The 17,053-nt window shown below is 45.3% G+C and overlaps 1 protein-coding gene across 2 annotated transcripts in view; it reads left to right on the plus strand.

Moving 5' to 3' along the window:
* The window catches only part of KIAA2012 (KIAA2012 ortholog), a 105,814-nt gene that overhangs the window by 48,327 nt on the left and 40,434 nt on the right, over positions 1-17,053 (plus strand). For both annotated transcript variants that reach the window (XM_058548653.1, XM_058548654.1), the window contains exons 12-13: positions 112-180; positions 8,682-8,758. In XM_058548653.1, coding sequence (XP_058404636.1) covers positions 112-180; positions 8,682-8,758 — 146 coding nt within the window. The remainder of the gene's footprint in view (positions 1-111; positions 181-8,681; positions 8,759-17,053) is intronic.

Here is a 17,053-nt window from a genome sequence, read left to right on the forward strand (position 1 = left end):
CAATTCATTACGAGGCTTAAGCATCAAGGCATCCACTTTGTTTTCCCCTATCGTGGGGTAAGGAAAATAGCTTTTTTCGCACTCCAAGGTAAAACCCTTATTGTTTTTCAGCCTATGAATGGGTCAGTTCAAATACCAGCCAAGAAAAGGAAGGATCTAGAATTCAACATCCCCTGAAAGGTAAGCTTTTCCCTAAAAAGTCACCTCTACTTCTCCTCTTTGTCATTTGACTCACGTACATAGTATTTCATACCTCGACCTCCAGAAACACACAATTTCCCACCAAATATAGCAGTAAGTAGGAAAGAGGGTTCTCTTGGACAGCCTGAGAACCGTGGTGTCCTCATGAGTTACTCGCGGGCAGCCCCGTGTGCTGTGGCCCGAGTGTGAAGACTGGGGAAAAGAAGTTGAACCAAGCACTTGTGCCTAGCTGGCCCAGAAAGAGAAGGTGCAGGGCTGTCCTGTGGGCTCATACGCTGCACAAGTCACATCACAATGAGGTGGACATTGCCCCCTAGGCTTGTGCACAGCTCAGCTACACAGTCACAGACTAGGACACTATCTGGGAAACACTCTCAGGCTTGTATCCTAAATGGAGGACTGGAGCCACTTCTGCCTCTCCAAGCTTCCTTTTGTCTGTCCTTTCCCCCATGGAGAAATAAGCAAAAACTAGGAGTGTAGGCTGACTTTGTAGCTCCCTCTCCCCCCGCCACTATTGCTGCTTCTGCTTCAGACTAGGGGGAAAGGATGATTATGCAGAGATTCTCTCTCTCCTAAAAATAGTCTTTGATTAATAGGCAAATGTGTGTGGTCTTCCACACTGCTTATTTTGGGGCGGGCAGCAATGAATCCTGCATAAGGGACCTGCTATAGGAACAGGAAGCAATGCCACAGATGGAGGGCGGGAGCCAGAGCTGGGTGGAGGACACTGTTCTTGCCAGAGACTGCAAAACTGGAAGAGAAAAGGCACCGTCATATGCCTGCCAGTCTTGAAGTCTGTAGGCAGAGAAAGACTTGGCAGCTGGCGCTCTGTGTCCTCCTTCTCGTCCTTGGGTGGATCCTGGCCACAGTGGAAGAGTTTCAGCGTCCGTTCTGTGCCTTCTCACTTGTTGGCTGGAACCGGGCCAGACCAGCTCTTAATAGGAGCGTCCAGTGAAGGGTGATGATGGATATAATGATGATGATGTTGATGATGATGATGATGATGATGGCCACCATTGTTATCTTTGATACGCCAAACATCGTGCTGAGTTCTTTACATTTATTACTTCTCTTCATCCTCACAGCACTGATATGAGGTAAATTCTATTATTATCCTCATTCTTCATCTGGGATAATGTGGCTCAGAGAAGTTAAGGGATTTGCCCAAGGTCACACAGCTAAGTGGTGAAGCTGGGATTTGAGCCCTAGGAAACCACATTTTACCACTATGCATGGTTAGTGGTGGTGTCAGTCTAAATAGGCGTGTTCCATCTGACAATCTGTGAGAGTTGAAGAAGTTCCTGTTCATGACCATACTAACAAATGGCTTCTGTTGCACGTCCTTTTCTCTCTCCAATTCCCCTTACTTGGCATCAGACATCCTTTTGTGAGTAACACTGAAAATGATTTACAACGTTTAGAGATGTGTGGAGAAGGGGAGAAGCAGAAAAAAAGTAGGAACAATTTGGGAGAACCAAACTCTTGAGACAGATTTCCAAGCAAGATAGGCCTGATAGGGTAGCTCTCCAGACCAGAAATATTCTTCCTAATATGGCCCAAAATGTTACAATTTCAGGGCCGGCCCCGTGGCGCAGCGGTTAAGTGCACGAGCTCCGCTGCTGGCGGCCCGGGTTCGGATCCCGGGCATGCACCGACGCACTGCTTGTCAACCCGTGCTGTGGCGGCATCCCATATAAAGTGGAGGAAGATGGGCATGGATGTTAGCCCAGGGCCAGTCTTCCTCAGCAAAAAGAGGATTGGCATGGATGTTAGCTCAGGGCTGATCTTCCTCACCAAAAAAAAAAAAAAAAAAAAGTTACAATTTCACTTCATTCTACTATTAAAATCTCACTAGTAATAGATTCAGTTTCAATTCAGAAGTATTCTCTTGAGAGGCTGATACTTCTGAGAAGCTAATAGTCATTCACATGTTAGTAAAAATTTATTTAATCACATGGCTGTCCTCTTGCAACTTAGCTGAGAACAGCTGCTCTGAGAGACTAAAAATGCTGATGGGGTGGAAACAGCGGTGGGTAATTTGAGGGTAAGCGGAGTTTCGAAGATTTAAACATACCTGCCTCGTGGGGTGCCCTGAAGGGTGTGGGTCAACAGAGGATGTTCGCTCACGTTCGCTACATGGGGAAGGAGGCACAAGAAGGAGAAAAGGAAAGGGAAATGGTTGAGTGCCGAAGACAAGCTGGACTATTTCAGAATTGCCCCCTGGCAAGCTCTATATCCAGGAAAGAGAAAGAAAACTTCTGTTCCTCCTCATCTCTCCTCCTAGAAACTAAAAGACCCAAGGCTAATGCAAATCTCTGTTATTTCCAAGCTTTTGAACATACTGTTCTTTCTGCCTGGAGCAAAATTTCTCATCTCCTCCTAGCCCTTGACATTTTTTTAATTGTGGTAAAACATACATAACATAAAATGTGCCATCTTAACCATTTTTAAGTGTACAGTTCAGTAATGTTCAGTAGATTTACATTGTTGCGCAACCAATCTCCAGAACTCTTTTCCTCTTGCAAAACTATAACTCTATACCCATTAAATGACAGGTCCCCATTCCAACCGGCCTGCCCATATAAGCAGAGAGTCTCTTTCAGGGCTTAGAATATAGGAATCTTATTTGTTCCCTTGATTGGGTCAATGACCTTAACAAAAAATTCTTACATCCCTTTGTGCTTAACATTTCCCATTTGTTTTTAAGAAAATGGATATAACAGCACACTGAAAGTACATGATAGCCCCTGGGATTGAGTTCAAAGAGCAATTTAAAACATCTATTCCTTGGAATCGCCTATAGAGCTTTCACAACTCTTTGGTCATTTGGTATTAATGAATATTTGCAGGAAAAAATAATAAGATTCTAAAAAATTATATAAATGGTGGACTTTGGGTATTTGTGGACTTGAAGGTCAGTTTCAACTATTTGCAAATGACTTCAGAAGTCAGGGACACATACAGTTGGTCATTTTACAGAGGCATGAAGTCAAATCATAGACATCACAGGCCAGGAGACGGAAGACCATCACTAAGAAGACCATCACTAAGCAAGTGAGCGCGCAGAGCCAGCCTCCAAGCGCCCGCATCGCGAGGTCGTGGTCTATGTTTACTGTGACATCTGCCAGAGCTCTTGTGAAGTTATTTTTTAAAAAGAACAACACTGATTTTTTTATATAAATATTTTTTAATGGCCCTAAAAAGAAGGCCAGCTGCTGGGGCTGGTGATGGAAGTAAGAGAAAGTGAAGTGGTCTAACAATTTGATGATTATCTGCCAAAAAAAATAGTTTTATAAATCACTCTAATCCTTTATTTATAGACTCATTAAGAGTCTGAAGAACTCCCCCTCTTTCTTCATTTCTACTTAGTTTTATTGGGGATATGATATACACTAGGGGTATTCACAAATCTAAGGATTCTGGAAATTCTCAGGGTGCGTCCCTCCCCAGTAGCCAGCGTCTGCTGCTCACTTAGTGTGTGTATGATACGCACGAGGGATCAGGGCCTTGCTCAGGCAGTGGAGTGTGCTAAATACATGCAATTTAAGGCTGGTATGGATTTTAAGATGTCTGTCTGTGTGTGTGTATGAGTTATATTTCTCAATCTATAATACAGTTTAGAATATTAATTTTTCTTCTGTCAGAGTGATCAAAAAATTATAACTTTTATTAACTAGTAATCCATAAATACTCTTTTCTATTTTATCACCCTTTAGACATTTGTGCTATTTTCCCATCAAAAAGACCATAAAGGGCCGGCCCCGTGGCTTAGCGGTTAAGTGCACGCGCTCCGCTGCTGGCAGCCCGGGTTCGGATCCCGGGCGTGCACCGACGCACCGCTTCTCCGGCCATGCTGAGGCCATGTCCCACATACAGCAACTAGAAGGATGTGCAGCTATGACCTACAACTATCTACTGGGGCTTTGGGGGAAAAAAAAGAGGAGGATTGGCAATAAATGTTAGCTCAGAGCAGGTCTTCCTCAGCAAAAAGAGGAGGATTAGCACACATGTTAGCTCAGGGCTGATCTTCCTCACAAAAAAAAAGACCATAAAGAAGCATGAGGGTTTTCTTAAGGATTTTTTTCCCCTCTTTGTTTCTCTTTTGCTTCTTTCACACATCTCCCTGTGGCCTAAGAATTTTCATTTGCTGTTGTCTTAGTTCTCTACAACTCCTCACTTGAAAATTAATGAAGACACAAGCATAAGAACATGTCCAATTGAAGGAATTAGTAAGTCTGTTTTACAAAGCACATAAAGAGTGCTCACTCATTCATTCATTCAATAAACACTAATTGACTGTCTACTAACGCCAGACACTGTGTCAGGCACAAGAATACAGTTGAGAGACCAAGTCCGTGCCTTAGAGTGGTCTACAGTCATGGAGTGTGCTGAGAGCCATGAATGAGCGCAGGCTAACTCAGCCTGAAGGGTGAGAAGACTTTTGGAAGGAGAGAACACTTAAGCCGATTTTCTAAGAATATATATAGGAACTAGCTAACTGGAGAGGATGGAAGGGGGGAAGAGGCAAGGATACTCCAGGGAAAGGGACCATAGGAAGGTTAGAGAACGTGGCGACATGGGAGAAACGTAAGCAGCTTGTAATGACTGGACTCCAGGGCCTGTGTAGGGGGGTAGTGGTGAGAAACGCAGCTAGTGGGGCAGGCAGGAGCCAGATCAGATCGTGAAGGGCCATGGGCAGCAACCAAGGAATTTATCTCAAAGGCTGAGATAGGAGGTGAGATCCTGTTTACGCAGGAATTGATATAACCAGATTTTTATTCCAAAGAAATGACTCTCCCAGCTATGTAGACAATGGATTGAAGGGGGTAAGATTAGAGGCTGCGAGACCAGATGTCTGTACTTGTTTGAAAGCAAGTGACCAAGAACAATATTTCCTGCAGAATTAAGACCACCACGTGAATTGAGTGGGCTGGCCGCTTTGTGTGTAGCTCCGCCTTCAGCCTCTGTTTTGAATTCCTTCTTCCACCACAGGAAGCCTTATTAATCCTATAACGCATCTTGATTGGAGGGCTTCTCACGTAGTGGATATTTTGTTGCTACACAACTTGAATTTAAATTCCATCATCTAGTTGTCTTCCATTTTGGGCTTGGTAAACTGCCATGTACCTTTGAACCTCTCCATAAAAAAATAATTTATGAGCTTTTGAGAGAAGTTAGTGTTCCCAAAACTAAAGCCAGACCCTTGAGACTGCACTAGCCTTGGTCTAAGAAGATATAAGCATGTAAAAGAACTGTTATCCCAAATTGGAAGAAAAATATTGCCCTTGCATTTAGTAGGCATTTCCATATTTAAATTCAGACTGACTCATATCTTCTAGATCTGTCTACTTGGCTCCTTTAATAGAGCTCCCTGGGGTATGTCTTGAGCCTGGAGACTTTCTCAGGTCTTGAGCAACTGTTTGATATGCCCATCTCACCCTCCTCCTCCTCCTCCAGGAAGATTTAAAGTGAAAATGTGTAGCATAAACAAGGTCTTAAATCTTGTCCAGAGAATTTGATAATGACAATACCAAGAGGCCATCTTGGGTCTTGGTCTCCTGCATTAAACAAGCAGACTGGAGATTTACTGTAACACATCAAACACTCAGTAGGTCACAGGCATCTTGAGCCGTATCACATAAAACAAAGTATTTTTAGAAATCATTCTTGAGAAAAGGTCAGCAGGACTAGGTAAAGGGACCCGAATTATCCTTCCTTTTATGGCTTAGTTTATACTGAGAAGAATTTTTTTTTAATAATCTGGAATCTGCCTTTGCATCTTCCATTTTTGACCAAAAAAACAAAACCATGAAGGTACAAAGGCTGTCTTTTAGGCCTCCTCCCATTGGTTTGTGCAAGAGCCAGCAAGTCCATGTGCAAAGCTCTGAGAAGGCAAAGGTACCTTCTGAGATCTGTCTGGCATTGGATACATCCCCTTCCCAATGATGAACCACCACAAGGACTAGGGGATGTTTCCTGAGAGCACACTGACCATCAAAGGGCACTCAGGCCTCAGAAATGTTGTGTGTGGGGAAAGGCCCTACACATATTTAGAGAGGCTCCTGCCCTTGTGGCCACAGAATGCTTGGCCACTGTGGAGCATGCGGGTCTGACATTCTTTCCGAAGCCCTGACATGTATCTGTGAAAGGGCCAGGGGGCCCACTTTGCCTGATAAGGTGACTTTTTGGAGTTCGGTCTTATTCTAACACCAGATGGGGCCCACCAGAGCATCCCATACCAAGGGAAATAAGTATTCTGAAACAATGGGAATAAATATGACTATGTTTCATTTTGATTTAAAACAATGAACAACAACAACTTGGAAATTAAACATTGTCAACATAGGTTTAAATAGAAAGAAATTTTAAGTTACCGTATTCCGGGCTAGAATCAGATGCTCTTTCCTGCTTTTCAAGTTTTGAGTGTTTGGTGAAGGATCCCACGATTTGAGGAAGGAGCAAGAGGTTTGGGCCGAGACCCCATCTAGGAAGGGTCATCTCTGAGACCGCCTGGTTATCTGGTGGGAATGCTATCTCCTCGCTAAAAGCCTGTGGTTAGATTAATGCTAGCGTTTGAAAATCTGCTAGATCCTGATGGTGGGCAGCCAGGGAAGGAATGTGTTTTCTGTTTATCTCTTTAGTGGCAGAAATGTTCATCACAGAAAGACTCTGAGGTCCCAGGTTCAGGCAGGCCTGGAAATTGTGCCTTCTGTAGTATGAGTGTACACACCAGCTCCAGAATGATGAAAAAGAACCGGCCTGTGTTCACAGCCAGTCGCCTGCGTTAGTCGACTGGTTAGTCAGTTTCTTCGGCTTGATAACAGGGGTAGATCCACCACAGTGTTTGGAGAGGAAGTTTTACCACCCCCATTGCTTTATCTCCCAGGAATGCAGTTTGAGTTGTGTCTCCTCCTTGACAGCTTGGACCTCAGTAAATTACCAGGGTCTTGACCCAAGAGATGGAGAAGTCCTAAGCGATTTTTCAGTCTCCTATCTAAAAATGTGTTTACATTTCTTGAACTCTGGCTGACTGATTCATTCTTCTGGTGTTGCAAGAACTTTCCTTATGCGTTAGAATTTATAAGTTTCATTTCTAAGAGACCCAGGGCTCCTTCCAAGCCACAGTGAAGTGAACCTCATTGCAACGCAATTCTGCTGGGCCGGAGTTGTCCAGAGGATGGATCGTGGCCAAGCAGCTGTGATGTGGCAAGCTCAAGTGGGGCTAACAGGAGGCCGTGGGATGTGGAGGGAGAAGTACGAGATGCTAAGTCAGGAGATCTGGGTTTGGGTTCTGGTCTTGAACTATTTCAAGGTATGGCCTTGAGCCAATCACACAAAACCACTCTCTGGGCCTCAGTTTCCCCAGCTGTTTTAAATAAGAAATGTTTTAAGTCTGTGCAGAAGCCATTTTCAAATGAGACAAAAAAGGACAGCTGAGAATCAACAGAAAAGGAAAGGTCAGCCCACAAGGAACGAGGAGAGGCTTCGGGTCAAAGAGACAAAGATACAGAGTCACATATGGCCAGAGACTCTTAAAAGAGCTACTTAGGAGGAGCAAGTACCATGGAAAGAACTTTTTGTTGGACGCTGGTCCCACACAGGAGACTAAAATCCTTGTCAGAAGAGCCATGTGCTTAGCTAAATCTGTTCCTCAAATAAACATTCCTTTATAAACATTAAATTTACTTTCTTAGGGGAAAAAAGAAAACAAAGTAAATCTATCTTTTGGCAGCTTGGGGTTTCACAGTCAGGCCGTCTTGGACTCAAATCCTTCCTCAAAACCTGGTGGTTATACAACCTCAGGGAGGTTCTTCTCCAGTGTGGGTCAGTGTCCACGCCTGTAGAGAGCAGTGGAACAACCCTAGGGGAAGTCAGGGACCGCTCGCTCACACCACGGCCGTGTGCGAGTGGCTCCTGTGGAGTGGCGGCTGCCTCACGGCGGGCTCTGATTTCCCTTGGTCCCCTCCCACCAGCCCCACTGTGACCTTTGCCTTTCTTTGCTTGGTGTGTCCGCCTCTCCTGTAGCACCCGCCACACTGTGAGGGAAAAGGGAAGTCTCTGATCTCTAACTGGAAGGTCGCAGATGCACTTTCCTACTTCAGTGAAGTACGATCATGCAAAATTTATATTCGACAGCATCCGCAGATTTTTTTTCCATCAATATTTCCTTTTTAATTTCAGCTTTATCTGAATTTTAGTAGCACAAAGAATTTACTTTTGTTCTTTTCAAAAACAACCAAAACAAAAAATAAAATAAAAATTTGCATATGAGCTCTTAACACTATATATGACACGGAGTTTAGACTGTGCCTATAGAGGTTATGCGTATTATTTGGTGAGTAAAATATGAATGCCATAGGGGTGTGTGTATTTATAATGTTACACATATGAACTAGGTGTATATGTATATGGTATATATAAAAATTCATGAGACCTAGATCTGACAACCTTCATCCTTTTCTCTCTGATTTTCACCATAGCAAACACTGAATCTGGAACTGATCTTCACATGAATCTTAATGAAACCTCACCACTGACCCAAAAGCCAGAGAAGCAGGTACAGTATTGGCTCTGAGTGAGCATGAGACTGGTAGTCAGGACTTTTGGGTTCTTATCCCAGCTTGCTGTGTGACCCTGGGTGAGACTCTTCACCTCTCTGGGCCTCATTTACCTCATCAATAAAACAAGACAAGTGGACTATAAAATCACAGAGGTTCCTTAACTCATAGACTTGGAATGTCTTAGCTCAACTTGGACTGTTTTGCCTGGCTCTTCATGTGTGTGAATCAGCTGAATAGGCCTTTCCCTGACTTCTACAAAGTCAGAAAGGGAAGCGCAGGGAGGTATGCTCCATCGAGGCAGACTTTGTGCCAATGGGCCCATTTTTCCACTCCAATTCTCATTCCTAATGGGGAGAAAAAATTAGCAATCAAGGAAAAATGTAAGGATACCATGAAGAAAGGAGAGGCAGCTTCATTTGGATGGATTAGTGGTTTGAGGACATGTGTTCACAAAAAGTTATGCTTGTTCCTTCTTTGGAAGCTTTGAGGCTTGTTCTGTCCTCAAACTCTCTCTAGAGAGGCAACTCGGGGGCATTTCTAGAGCTGCCCCTCCCCCCCAGGGGGTCTCAGGGACCCTGAGGCAGAAGTAGCCCAGGGGGTCTCAGGTCTCTCCCCCCTGGGCAGCAGCCTGGGGGTCAGGGGGCAGGAAGGGGGGCATGATCTTATTCCCCCTTATCTCCAACTTCCTGCCACAGCCTGGCTTTCTCCTCTTCCCTCAAACTCATTAAAAAGCAATAATAAAGAAAGCAGTTTTGTCCTCCTGCGTGGGTCTAGCTGGGGTCTGAGGAAGGCCCCCAACCCTCACGTTAGACCCCAGCCTGGGTCAGGCTTCCCTGGGGAACAACGAGGCTCAGCCCACCCTTCCTGCTCCTGAGGAGCCACAGACCCCACGTCTGCATTGTCTGTTAACATGCCCACTTGGAAGACACCTGTATAAGGGGTCTAGAAGCTTTCCTTCTTTAGGAGAGTCTGTGACTAAGGAAAATATAACATGCTATGTTTTGATAATTCCACAGCTCCAAAGGCCTTGCAAATACCTCACAGAGCTAAACGCTCCCAATCCACACAGCCTGCCGGCCGCGTGTCGGGACACCTAACACCACCGGCAGTAAGATGGGCTCAGTCACGTCACATGAAGGCCTGGACTGAATGATGGCCCCCGCAGTCAGGAGGAACACCAGACCGGGGGTCTTAAACCCTAATCCTGGCTTTCCCGGGGAGACTGTGGCAGACCGCCCCCTCCGGGAACTTCACGCCCCGCCTTCGCGAACGGAGGGGGGCTCCCACCTGGGAGTTGGGCTGTTCAAGTCACAGCAGCCTTATTTCCTTTCGGAGGAGCCCCCCAAAGGAAAGCCATTTGGGGAGCGCTCTAGGGAGCCCCACCAGCCCCCAAACACAGAGAAGATGGGGGCGGGGAAGGGGGTCTGCCTTGCCCCCCTACCCGGTACTTCTTGAGGCTAAAGGCCCTTTATTAGATTAATCACTGACTTCAGTTTTAACTACTTCCTCAACCTACTCCATGTAAATGACTAATTTCATGTTTACTACAAAGCATCTGGAAAGGATTTAGAAACAAATTTCTGCCCAGCAGATTTCAGTTAGGACCTTGCTGGGCCTCTGGCAAACCCCGGGGATGCCTTCCGCGTGGCCTGCCCTCTCTGAAGCGGCGAGGATGTCACTCGAGTGGATCGCTGTCAGCATCAGCCGTCTCTGCTCCTCTCTCCTTTCCACTAATCCCCACTGACTCCCCCCCCGGGGTCTGACCGTATTAGGAGTGCAGTCGCATACAAGACCTTTACTTTTTTATCACTGTGCTAGCTGCGAGGGGAAAAACACCCCACGGTGGGGTCTTGTGGCATCGCCATGCTGTAACGAGAAGTCACAGACCTAGATTTGGAAACAGTTTCTGACGGTGGGTGGGAGAGAAAGCCGGACGGCTGCGCCCAGACTGGGTTCGCGGGTTCGCGGGTTCGCGGGTTCGCGGCTCCGGGGCTGCCCCGGGCGCCCCCTACTGGTCGGATCTAACTCCGCCGCTGCGCGCTTCCTAAGCCCGGTCCGCGCGGTGCTCGGAGCGGGGGGGTTAGGGCTCCCGCCCCAACACGCGGGACTGCAAACGGTGGGACCAGCTCCCGAGACACCCCTTCCACGCCCGGCCGAGGATCAGGGCCGCGCCGTAAATCCATAAATAGAAAAGAGAGGAGCAATTGACATCGACGACTTTCTAGGAGCTGGAGGAGGGGGTTAAGTCGGGGAAAGGTTGGGAAGAAAGCTACAAGGGGAAATGCGGAGATGAAAAGAGCACTGAAAAAAGAGAAAGGAGACAGCAGACATGTTTCAACTCCAAGCCCCCATTTCCTCTTTCAAATGAACTGCCTCCCCACTGTGAACAGAATCAAGTATTTATGAAGGCATTTTTTGCATATTGATAGCTGAGTATGGAGCAGTGCCAGTTCTGAAGTCCTAAAGGCATCGTGCCCTTTTTTAATGCAGGTCCTTCAGACTCCTCACGGAATTGAGTATTCTCCTGCACATTTGCTTTCCGTTCTGCCTGTGGCTCCTCCTAAGGCCTTTCATTTGATTAGGGAAATTAGTTCCTGGGACACCGTCAGAGACCAAACACTGCTCTCCCCTCGGTGGCCGGCCGACATCAATCGCCAGACAAGCTTTTCCCCTTCCCCAGGGCCTCTCTGTGCAGAGGCCGCGGGTTGAGTAAGGTGACCATTGCCTAAAAGGAGTATTAAAATTGTAGCTGAAAATTCTGGCAGGAAATGTTAACATATCTATGCTGTGGGGGGAGAAAGTAAAACAAAATTGCATTAACTACAACAGCATTACTATCTATGCTCAGTAAAGATCACATTCAATTTTAAAAAAAAAACATTGAGAACTAGTTAGAAAAATAAGCAAAAGACATAATTCATATTGAAAATAATAGTAATAGAAAACGATTATGGAAAAATATTCATCCTGAGTGGCAATTTAAATGCAAATTGAGGCAAACTGGAGGTACCATTTTTATATTTGAGATGTGTGCCTCCTCTCATTTTTTTTAATGGTAACACCCAATATTGCTGAGGTTTTGGTATACTTACACACTCCTGGTGGGTTGTAATCTGGTTCAACCCATTTGTAAAGCAAAATGGCAACATGACTTGTGTGAAACATGAAAAAATATTCATACCTGTTGATTCAATATTTCTGACTTCTGGGAATTTATCCTAAGAAAATAATTTGGCAGAAAAAAGTGAGCAATGTCCATTGCACCATTATCTATAGCAGAGAAAAACTTGGAAACAGCCTGATAGGCCAGCCTCAGAGAAATGATTCCCTGTGACATATCCCTCTCAATGAGGGGTTAATTCAGTCATTAAAAGATGATGCTTGTGGGCTGGCCCGGTGGCTTAGCGGTTAAGTGCGCGCTTTCTGCTGCTGGCAGCCCGGGTTCGGATCCGGGCTCGCACCGACACACCACTTCTCCGGCCATGCTGAGGCGGTGTCCCACATACAGCAACTAGAAGGCTGTGCAACTATGACATACAACTATCTACTGGGGCTTTGGGGGGAAAAAAAAAAAAAAGGAGGAGGATTGGCAATGGATGTTAGCTCAAGCAATGGATGTGCTGGTCTTCCTCAGCAAAAAGAGGAGGATTAGCACGGATGTTAGCTCAGGGCTGATCTTCCTCACAAAAAAAAAAAAAAAGATGATGCTTGTTCAGACTAGAAATTGATTTAATACTGATGGTTTAATGCAGGGTTTCTCAACCTCAACACCACTAACATTTTGGGCCAGATATTCTTTGTCGTGGGAGCTGTCCTGGGCCTTGTAGGATACTGAGCAGCATCCCTGGCCTCTACCCACTAGATGCCAGTAGCACAACCCCCACACACACAATGGTGACAATCAAAAATGTCTCCAGACCTTGCCACATGTCCCCTGGAGGGCAAAATCACCCCTAGCTGAGAACCAATTTAATTTTAAAAGTGGAAATCCAAGTGGTGTCAACTATGACTGCAACCATGTGAAAAAACAAGGAAAACAAGTGCAACAAACTGCAGTCATGTTACCTTGAAATTAGGGTGTATTGGGTTGAGTTTTTTGTTTTTATTTTGTCTTCCTGGTTTTTCATTGTTTTTCACTTTTTTCAAAATTCTCCCTATAAGAAGGAAAAATGGATCATGAGGATACCTGGTTTTATTCAAGTCTGGCTTTAAATGATCTAGGGGTCACAGCAAACAACAAGTACACAGCAAGCTAAACCAGGGTCAACACCATAGCACCATTATTTTTTAACTACTGTTAGTTAAAATTATTTAGTATTAATTAGGTTTTTATTAGATTGTTGGATAGGGCCATCAGAATTCTCCTTTCAAGGATCTCAACCTCTTTTCAGCATTTTATCCCTCTGATCCTAGACTTTGAGGGACAATGAATTCACCTCTTTTTCTGAAAAGTTTGGATCTCAGAGCATGAAACTCTCTTGTCCATCCAGACCCATCTATGTAAGCTTGGGACGGGAGGGCCCTGCGCCGGCTGGTTTATAGAGCTGTCAGAGCAGAGAGGTTATCAGGAACGAGTATCAAAGTACAAGCTCAGATGGTAATTAGATTTCCCAGGAATTGTTGTATCTCTGTTTAAAATAGGAGAGAAACCATCTCGGCAGTTTTCACATTGTCAGTTCTCTCCCTCTGTTGAAAGAGCAAACATCCTTTCCCCCTCGCTTTATCCTAGGGTTTAGTTTTGTTGCTTTGTGGGGATTAGAACTTTGGTAGTGTCCTAAAAATCCTGTTACACTGCAATTATGTCCCTTTTTCCCATTTCACAAAGCCACTTCTATTTCCACCTATATTATCTCTTGAGTTCAGATTTCATGAGTTTACGACAGTATAAATTCATACTTGATCTTATGTGTCCTAAATTTACCTCTTTTGGATTTCAAAGAGTAGCCCGTAATTCTAGCACACTCAGGTTTAGCTTGAATAAACTTGTGTTTACCCCATCTGTTTCCTTGGTGGTTTCGCAGATGGTGTTCATATCCCCTTTCAGCCTTCCTCTTTCAGGACAAAAAAAAAAACCCACCTGTAGACACACTAAGTTTTTGTACAAGGTACAAAGGTACTCTTTTGTTTCAGTGTCCTTCTGAGCCATACCCTGCCTTCTGTTGAACTTTTTGGCTGTTATGTAAAAGAACAGGTTACTAATCTTTAAAGACAGACTTTTTTTTCTTATTCTGCCTTATTCACCTTTGTACCCCTTGTGTTTAGCACAGTTCCTGGCACATGGTAGCTACTAGGAAAAATAATTGATGAATAAATCTTTTGTTGACATCAAGGTCCACGTCATGGGTAGTAAAAGCCCTCAATCCTCTAAGTGGGATTCTGAGATTGCACTTGTGTTATTTCCAGATAATGATGCAGAAGTTCAGCTGACATTTATCTAACAACCCAGCAACCTGTGGATGCTTCCTGCTGTCAGTTGCCGATCTGATATTTCACTTTCTGGAAAAGCTTTGGGTCGTGTGCAGATCAGAGATGTCACTAGGCATCCTTCTTGGAGATCTTTCTGAGGCTGATAAGGGAGATTGGGCCTAGCAGGGATCCCAGGAGAACAACTGTCTGCATCTTCCCATCTAGGGAAGGAGCTGTACCTACTACCTCGTTACTCCTTTCTCAAGGCAGGCACAGCGCTTCCCCAGGTCCAGGCTCCATCCCTCCCCCTCCCTCCCCACTCCTCTCCCCCTTCCTCTCTCCCTGGTTTTGTAAATAGCTTTGGTTGTGCAACTCGATTCAAAGGTTTTTTGAAGATCTAAGCAAACTTCGTCTCCTGGTTCAACCTTCCCCATAGGATTACTTTGTCAGCCCCAAAACTCCATTGGCAATTTAAGGATAATTTACTGAGAGGGGTTTGTTTTTAATTACAAAATCAAGGCTTTTATTTGTTGAATTTTCACTGCGACAATCATTTATTCTAGTAAGTCTATATTTATTGATCTGTTGGCTCCTAGTTCCAAACAGATGCAAGAAATGTGCCTAGTTAATTTTTTTTTTTATTATGGAAAATTTCAAACATGTGCAAAAGTAGAGAGACTAGTATAGTGAACCTCCACATACCTATCATAAGTTTTAGCAATTACCTCCCCATCACCTTGAGAGGGTCTTTTTAAATGGTGATAACAGCTGATGTTTTCAGGTTTATTATGTGTGGGTTTAGGATTCTCTCTCTTGATTCTTATAACATCCCTATGAGATAGTTACTGTCCCCATTTTACAGATGAGGAAACAGATGTCACGACAGACAAGGCTCTATTCAACGTGTGGCCTGCGCTTGTGAAGAGCCTGCTGGGTAGGGAATCCCACAGGGCTGCATTGAGAGCCCAGCTTCTGCCATAGCGGTTGTGTAGCTTCCGGCTGGTTATTCAACCTCTCTGAGGCTCAGTGTCCTCATCTGTAAAGAATAATAATTTATTTCCCTCATGTGATCATGACAAGGAGTAGATGAAACAACATATGGGAAGGGATTAGCACAATGCTTGTCACTAGGCGATCTCAATAAATTATCATAGTAATCATTACTCTCTTCCCCCACCCTCTGCTTGAGAGCCTTTATAAAACAGAACTTGGGGCTGGTATACCATCTAAGGGCTCAGACATGGAAAAGGAGAAGCTTGAAAAGCAGGAGTAACTTAAAGGACCATGAGCCAATCTACCCACTGTTCCCCGCCCCCCCCCCCCCGCCCCCCGCAAATGTCCTCCCTCTGTGCTGTCTGGCATTGTGTTTCACTGCCTGCCATTCTGCCTGTTAGAGATTCCTTTGGGTTTCTCACATCTCATTGTGAATTTTTTTTAATTGTTTTCCCGCCCTACACTAAGGGAGCTGGAGGCCGGGGTGGGGGGAGGCAGGGAACGTTGGAGCCAAGAGCACCGTATCCAGCAGGTGCTCACCCCCACAGCACGTGGCTGCCCCAGAAAACTTAGAGGTCAGAGGACAGGTGGGCCCAATGGAGGGGAAGGGGCAGGAAAGGAAGGGGAAGGACATCTTTCTTTCTCTTCTTCCAGCCCTCTGCTGTCCCAGCGTTACCAGGGCTAGTTCAGCTCTTTGTCCAGCCAAATTACGGGTTAGACAAGCCCTTATGGGCCAGCGTGGGAATCAAAGCACCATGGGTAACATTTCTTTCTCCAGTGAAAATCAACTGATTTAAAAATGGCCTTTTTTACAGTGGAATCCATTCGCAAATTGAGATTCCCTGTCTCCCTGCTGGTTGTCAGACTGGAAAAGTTGCAACAGACCCAACATGACAAGGAAGTCACACAGTTTGGCTTAAAGTATGAGGTTGGAAGGAGCTAGGGGCTTGTTCAGATCTTCCACTCTACACCCCACTGCCTCCCATCTCCCCATCTAAAGTAGGTGCGTCATCTCTCTAATACAGGCAAGGTTCCAGCCTGAAGACAGCCAGACGCCCCCTCACAGAAAAAGCTAGTTTCTACCTCCCCTGGGGCAGAAGAGATCACTATTTTGGCTTAAAATTTTTCTCCTCCAGCTCCTGCTAAGCCAGATAAACAAAGATTCTGTTGTGTCAACATAGCACTTAATTAAACTGAGGACAATATCAACTAGAACTCCAGGATAAGATTTACTTCCAGATAGTAGACTCCTAGAATCAAAGTGTCCTGGGTTTCATTATTCAAAAGTTTCCTGAGGAGAATGGTGAGGTAGGGAAACTGAGGCACAGAAAGCTTAATGACGTGGCAAAAGTCCCTCAGTGAGTCCCTCACGAAAGCCAAGACTGGAGAGTGCAGTGCTTCTCTTCCTAGTCTAATGTTTGCTAGCTAAACACTCAGGAGGATGTAAAATCTCCTTCCTTAGAGCTGAGGCATAAAAAAGTGGATGGAGACCAAAATTCATGACAGGAGGGGAATAAGAAAGCTCTTCTCTGGCTTCTAACCAACTATATCTTCACCACGCCTCCTTGTAGAGCCCTCCTAAACTGTCCACTCAGCCCCAAACTGCCTTTAGAACATGAAAAGTGGGCCAGGACGTCAGGTGCCAAGATGAACAAGATGAACCCAGGGGACGGGCACAGGGGCCCCAGCAGACGTGTAGTGAGTGGAACCACGCTGGTTTGCGTCCTTTCTGCTCCTCAGGAGGAGGCCGTGCAGGTGGGCTAGGTTGTTGAATTGGGATCCTGGTGCTCCATCCGGCCTCCTCAAGACTTGAGGTCTTCTGCTCCCTCAGGCCAAGGAAACCTAGACAGAGACAAGGTCTCCGAGTGGGAATGGGGGTGGCTAGGGAGGCC

This window comes from Diceros bicornis, chromosome 10, assembly GCF_020826845.1.
Source record: "Diceros bicornis minor isolate mBicDic1 chromosome 10, mDicBic1.mat.cur, whole genome shotgun sequence".
In the NCBI taxonomy this organism is placed as follows: domain Eukaryota; kingdom Metazoa; phylum Chordata; class Mammalia; order Perissodactyla; family Rhinocerotidae; genus Diceros; species Diceros bicornis.